The sequence below is a fragment of the Odocoileus virginianus genome, chromosome 33 (assembly GCF_023699985.2).
Source record: "Odocoileus virginianus isolate 20LAN1187 ecotype Illinois chromosome 33, Ovbor_1.2, whole genome shotgun sequence".
Classification (NCBI taxonomy): domain Eukaryota; kingdom Metazoa; phylum Chordata; class Mammalia; order Artiodactyla; family Cervidae; genus Odocoileus; species Odocoileus virginianus.
In genome coordinates, this window is record NC_069706.1 from 7,395,872 (window position 1) to 7,402,167 (window position 6,296).

Genomic DNA, 6,296 nt, shown 5'->3' on the forward strand with positions numbered 1-6,296 from the left:
ACTGATTCCACCACGAGGGCCCCACCCTCATGACCTCATCTAACAAGAATCACCTCCTAGAGGCCCCACCTCCAAACGCCATCACACGGCGCAGGGGCTATGGTTTCAATATATGAATTTTTAGGAGGGGACAAACATTCAGTCCAAAGCAACTATCATGTGAAAACAGACATGCTACAGGTCACCCCATTTCCTGTTGGTTTTGTTGTTTTTAATCTGGGGCACCGGGACAGCTCCTAGGTACTGCCCTGCTGGTGCACTGCAGAGGGCCTAATCCATTTCTGTTGCCACAGGGTGATCCAGGATGGTGGGGAGCTGGGGTGGGGGGGCAGTAGGGAATGAAGGGGTGGAATGATGCATTTGCTCTGTGCGCCCTCTGCTGGTACTGTGTGAGCAAACTACACATCCTGGAAATGGACTGAAGTGAAAGCTCAGTCGTGTCCAAATCTTTGCAATTATGCAGGCCATGGAATTCTCCAGGCCAGGATACTGGAGTGGGTAGCCTTTCCCTTCTCCAGGGATTGGACCAACCCAGGGATCAAACCCAGGTCTCCCGCATTGCAGGTGGATTCTTTACCAGCTGAGCTACAAGGAAAGCCCAAGAATGCTAGAGTGGGTAGAGGTGGCTCTTCCTGCCAAAACTAGTGAGAATCTGGGCGCTCATCTCCCACTGCGCTGACACTTCTGGGCTGTGACTGTCAACTTAGATGAGGATGGGAATCACCATCACCTAAGGAAGCTGGGCATGGGCCTGGGCGTGCGGGCCTGCTCAGTCATGTCCAGTTCTTTGCAACCCCATGAACTGTAAACCACCAGGCTCCTCTGTCCGCAGGATTTTCCAGGCAAGAATACTCGGCAATGGTGTTTTTTCTAAAGGTCTCCAGGTGACTCTACACATGGAGCCTGGGTTGAGAACCTATTCTTTAGTGGGGGAAAAAATGGCCAAGGGAAACAAAATCCACAGAAGCATGTTAGTCTGGTGTTTCCCATCCTGGCCATCTATTTCAAATTCCCAGCCTGGCCGCATTGCAGAATTAGCCTCCAGCTTGACAAAAAGACTCCGGGGACCCAACCCTGGATATAATCAGAAACTCCAGGGCTGAAGCTCGCTCAGGGAAGTGCTTACAAGTATCCCAAGAGGCCTATTTGAGTTCATTTTGGGTTTTAATAAGTCAAGGTCAAACCATTAATCCTTAAGACATTTTATAGGAACAGACTATCAAATTGCACAGCCTTGAGAAAAGAGGCTCACAGGTATTGAAGGCACTTGAGCAGGTGAGGGAAAGGTAGAGACAGGCACCGACTGTTCTAGATAATTATATACTCAAGTCTTCTGTATAACTGAATCCTCACTATAAACTTTTTTTAAAGACTTTTTTTGATGTGGACCATTTTTTTTTTCTTTATTAAATTTGTTCCAATATCGCTTCTGTTTTTTGTTTGTTTTGGCTTTTTGGCTGCAAGACTTGTGGGATCTTAGTTCCCCAACCAGGAATCAAACCCATGCCCTTGCATTGGAAGGCAAAGTCTTAACCACTGGACCACCAGGGAAGTCTCCAGACGATAACTTCTAGAGAGTAAATGCAGAGCAAGAAACTGGAAAAGGAGAGACTTTTATGTAGATATCTGGGGAGAAAGGCTTCCAGGCAGAGGAACTGTGTCAATACAAAGGCCCTGAGGCTGGAGGATGCTTGACTATTGGAGGAGGAACAAGGGAAAAACAGCCAAGTGAAGTGATCAGTGCAGAACTGTGGATGAGGCAAGGAAGCTGGGGGAAGGGGCCAGGCCATGCTCCAGGCGGGACCTATAGACCCAGTAAGAATTTCAGCTTCTATAGAAGTGATGCAATCCTCTTTTTTCAAAGGATCACTTTGGCTGCTGTGAGAACAGGCTCTATCAGGGTAAGGATGGAAGCAGCAGGATGCAATAATCCAGAGGCTACAAGGGCAGCTTGGATCAGGGTGGTGGGGCTGGCGGAGGTGAGAGCAGTCAGGTTCTGGCTGCACTTTTAAAGTAGGTGTAAAACCGTCTGTCAATGGAACCACATGCCATTTACCCTGAAGAGCCGGCACTTCTGAGTGGGTCCGAAGCCCTCCGGGACCCTTCAGGCCCACCACCAGGCTCTGGGTCACGCCTTCCACTGCACAGCCCCTCTACCTAGGGAACCCACAGACACATTGTGGCTGACAATGGGGGTGAGGGGAGGGCTGGACAGCGTCCCCAAACATCTGAGACACACAATCACAGCCACACCCCCCGCAGACCATGGCCTCCGACTGGCAGAAATTAACACAGAGGAAGAAACTGGAAAAGGAGAGACTTCTATGTAGATACCTAGGGAGAAAATTAACAGAGGAAACAACAAATCCATGACAAGCCTAGTCCTATCACTTGCATCATTAACTAAAGATAAGTACAAATTAAAGCCGCTTCCTCTTGTTCTTAAGTGTTCCCAAACTTTCACAGTTCTCCCCTTTTTTTTTGACCATCAAAGCTTCCCCACAGTGATGTGGATCCAAATCAGGGTCCTCCCTGAGCAAGGGTACCCAACCTGCTCCTGTCCAGGGCAGAAGGCCCTTGCTGCTCCCGCAGGCTGCCTCCTCACAACTGGGGTGCCCTTCAAGGTCCAGGCCCCAGGCCATCTGCACCTCACCCCCCACTCACCCCCTGCTGCTGTTCTGCTTTGGACCACCCCACTCTTCTCTTGCCTTGTACATTTCCCCGTCTCTAACACACAACACACTTAGCATCTGTCCTCCCTCCCCACCGACACTGTCGGCCCCACAAAGGCCCCAAATCCCCTCCTGAACTACATATGATGCCTTATACCCAGCTGACTTGGAAGCCTGCGGTAACAAACTGTGGTTTTTTTTATTATCATTATTTTTTTTTCTGGCCATGCTGTCTTCAATGCTGTACAGGCTTTTCTCTAGTTGCAGAGAGTGGGGGTTGCTCTCCAGCTGCGCTTCTCACTGTGGTGGTTTCCCTTATCGCAGAGCAGGTGCAGCAGGACACGCGGGCTTTGGTAGTTGTGGTTCCCAGGCTCCAGAGCACAGGCTCAGCAGCTGTGGCGCATGGGCCCAGAGGCTACGCAGCACATGCAATCTTCCTGGACCAGGAATCAAATCAAGCCTGAATCTTCTGCCCTGGCAGGCAGACTCCACCACTGGGGCACCAGAGAAGCCCCAAACCATCTTGAATTACATGCTTTACTTGCTTCTGTGAAATGCAGTAGATTAAGAAGATCTAACTTGGTGCAATGGTAAAAGAATCTACCTGCTAATGCAGATGACCCAGGTTCGATCCCTGGGTCAGGAAGATCCCCTGGAGGAGGAAATGGCAACCTGCTCCAGTATTCTTGCCTGGAAAATCCCATGGACAGAGAAGCCTAGTGGGTTACAGCCCGTGGGGTCACAAAGAGTGGGATTCGACTGAGCACGCACATGAAAAAAAAAAAACGTGTTTCACGTTATCGTGATTATAAAGTCATCTTTCTCAAAATGCCATTTTTCAGTCTACACAGAGGAAGGAAACCTCTCCAAATATTTGATCTTTATCACATTCCTTACAGCAATGAAAGATGAAAATCATTTAAAGGACCAGCTACATTCACTCAGTGGAATATTTTGCAATTACTGGTTTTTTTTTTTTTTTTGCATAAAAAGTATTTAAAAGAATCAAATAATCTGGGACCTTTTTTTTATGTATTTGTAAGGTATACTCCCCATTTTTTTCTAATTTTGAGATCTAATTGGCATATATCATTGTATTAGTTTAACATATACAATTATTTATATATATATATAGTACAATTACAGTAAGTTAACATCCAGCACCTCGCAGTTAACAAGGTTTTTCCCTTGCGGCTATTTTAAATGATCAACCCCTCCGGCCGCTGGGTGCACCAGGGGCCGCAGCACAGGGCGAGCGAAATCCCCCCCGGTAGCCTGGGATCCCTTCACCGAGCTGTCAGCTCTGCACTAGCAGTGACACCCAACCATCCCAGGAGACCAGGAGGATTTTTTCCACTTTACAGACGCAAAAACTAAGGTTCTGAGAGACTTCATAACCTGGCCCAGGCGCGGGCTTTGAGAACTGACAGAACCCCAGTCTCCCACACCCTGTCCGATTTCACAGCAGAGGACGGTTTGAGCAAACCTGTCATTGCTTCCTCCGAGAACCTACCAGAAACTTCTGGCCATTATCTCGATGCCACACGCAAGTGCAGGGAAGAATCGGCACTCGAGGCCTCTCCTAAACCCGGTTACTAGCGTCTACCTTGTGAGTTTTTTCACCCCAGGGGCCCCGGCAGAAGTTTCCCGGCGGCACGACCCCGCCCTTCAGCCCCGCCCACACCCTTTGCCTCCCCACTGGAGGCCCGGCTCCCGGCATCCACTTGGGCTCCCGGCATCCACTTGGGCGCCAGGCCATTCACTTGAGCCCGTCCAGCATCCCAAACACCTGCGTAAACCGGTCTTGGTCCAGGACACGCCCGTAGCGCAGGGTGAGGTAGAAGGTCTGTTTCCCACTGTACTGCTGGATCCGCACGAACAGCTCTTGGGGCCGATCCGGGCTCTCCGTCATGGGGATCACGTCGGCCACGGGGCAGTAGGTGTCCTGTCGCCGGCCCCAGAAGGTCAGGTGGGCCACCCGCAGCACAGTGCCCGCCTCGTTCACGTACAGGATGCCCACCAGCCTCCGGAAGAAATGGCTCATCCAGTACAACATGGCCAGGGCGAAGCCGGCGACCCCGCCCGCCAGGCACAAGGAGCTGAAGGGCATGAGGCCCTGGGAATAGCCGTAGAGGCCCGGCGGCAGGGCGGCCACCGTCAGGGCCGTCTGTGCCACCTTCAGACGAGACAGGTACCCGAAGGCCTTGATGGCGTCGAACCGGTACACCATCTGAAACTTCTCCGCCTCTGGGCCCGGTGGCTTCTCCTTGGAGGGGGGCGTCCCGCTTCCCAGCCCCCTCCTGGGATCCTGCCCACCGTAGCAGCACAGCCGGTGGAGCGGCCTGCCCCACGCGGCTGGCCCCGGCGACCGCGCCACAGCTCGGAGGAGGGCAGCCTAGAAGGGAGACAGGGAGACCATTTCTCTCAGGGAACTCAACCGTGCGGATCACTCAAGAGACAGGTGCAAAGCCCCTCACACGGAGGCCAGTCCTGTGAGATCGGCATTACTGCCAGAGATGGAAAGAAGGGTAAAGCCAGCGGCTTTGTTTGCTGTTGTTCAGTTGCTCAGTCGTGTCTGACTCTCTGCGACCCCATGGACTGCAGCCCATCAGGCTCCTCTGTTGCTTACCTCACAGATCTGCAGGAAAGCTGTGCACAAACAAGAACCAATACTTCTACTTTACCACGGAGGACACCAAGCCCAGAGAAGGCAAGCAATGTACCCAAAGACCCACAGCCAGTCGGTGGGGCCGAGTCTGATTTTTAAAAGCAGTCCTCTTTCCTCCAGGCAGTTCAAGTAAACATGGGAAAGGAGGCACAACCTTCATTCATTCAACAGCTAACCTGCGAAAGGACAGCTCTACGCTGCCACTGAATAATCCATAGCCTGTGTGACATTTCCCCAGGCAGGAAACGCCATCAGTGTCCTAGTGAGGAACAAACCCGGGAGATAGTCATCACAATAACTTTCCAATTCTCGGTCAGATTAAAGCGTCGTCTTGGGACTAAATGAAACGCTATTTCTTGGCCTAGACTGAGAAGGGATTGAACGAAGGATGAGGGAAGGATGGAGGTGTAAACCCGCAGCGCTAGGGTTTCATGAGGCGCAGTTTCACACCTCGAACAGTGCAGTGAAAAATACTTTGGGCGGTGGAGTCAGATCTGGGTTCCAAACCCGACTCCTACAGTCACCATCTGTGGATCCTTGGGCAAATTACTCCGCCTCTCTGGGCCTCAGTTTCTTCATCTTTCAAAACGGGGATCCAGAATATACTGGATGTGATGATGGTTTGAAAGCCTTCAAAACGCACTTGATGCACTCCGAGTGCTCAAGTTTTAGTTATCGCTAGCTGTAGGTCCACGTGACCGGAGGGCAAAGTAAGGCGGGAAGCAGCAAATTAAAACCCACGCGGGATGTCCCTCTGGCAGATTCTCCGAATGAGAACCCCTGGCGTCTGCATACTTGCCCCAGGCCTGCCCCGGACCCCCAAAGCACGTCACCTCCCTCGCTCCCCACCACCCACTTTCTTACCATGGTACCGCTGCCCGGTGAAGGAAGTGAATCCATCTGCTCCCGGAACTGCTAAGAGCGCGTGCTGGGCCCTAATAGGGCAGCAGCGCGTT

General features: G+C 51.7%; 1 protein-coding gene across 1 annotated transcript; it reads right to left on the minus strand.

Annotated features, from left to right (window-relative positions):
• Positions 1-3,469: 3,469 nt before the first annotated feature.
• TMEM186 (transmembrane protein 186) lies at positions 3,470-6,296 on the minus strand. Its single transcript, XM_070460669.1, has 2 exons — positions 6,205-6,296; positions 3,470-5,067 (listed from the first exon to the last, which is right to left on the minus strand). The coding sequence occupies exons 1-2, from the start codon at positions 6,238-6,240 to the stop codon at positions 4,432-4,434; spliced, it is 672 nt and encodes a 223-aa protein (XP_070316770.1). The 5' UTR covers positions 6,241-6,296; the 3' UTR covers positions 3,470-4,431.

Coding starts and splice junctions, on each gene's coding strand:
- TMEM186 (XM_070460669.1), bottom strand. CDS start 6,240: ATGGATTCACTTCCTTCACCGGGCAGCGGTACCATG. Junction 5,068..6,204: donor CACCGGGCAGCGGTACCATG/GTAAGAAAGTGG, acceptor TCTCCCTTCTAG/GCTGCCCTCCTCCGAGCTGT.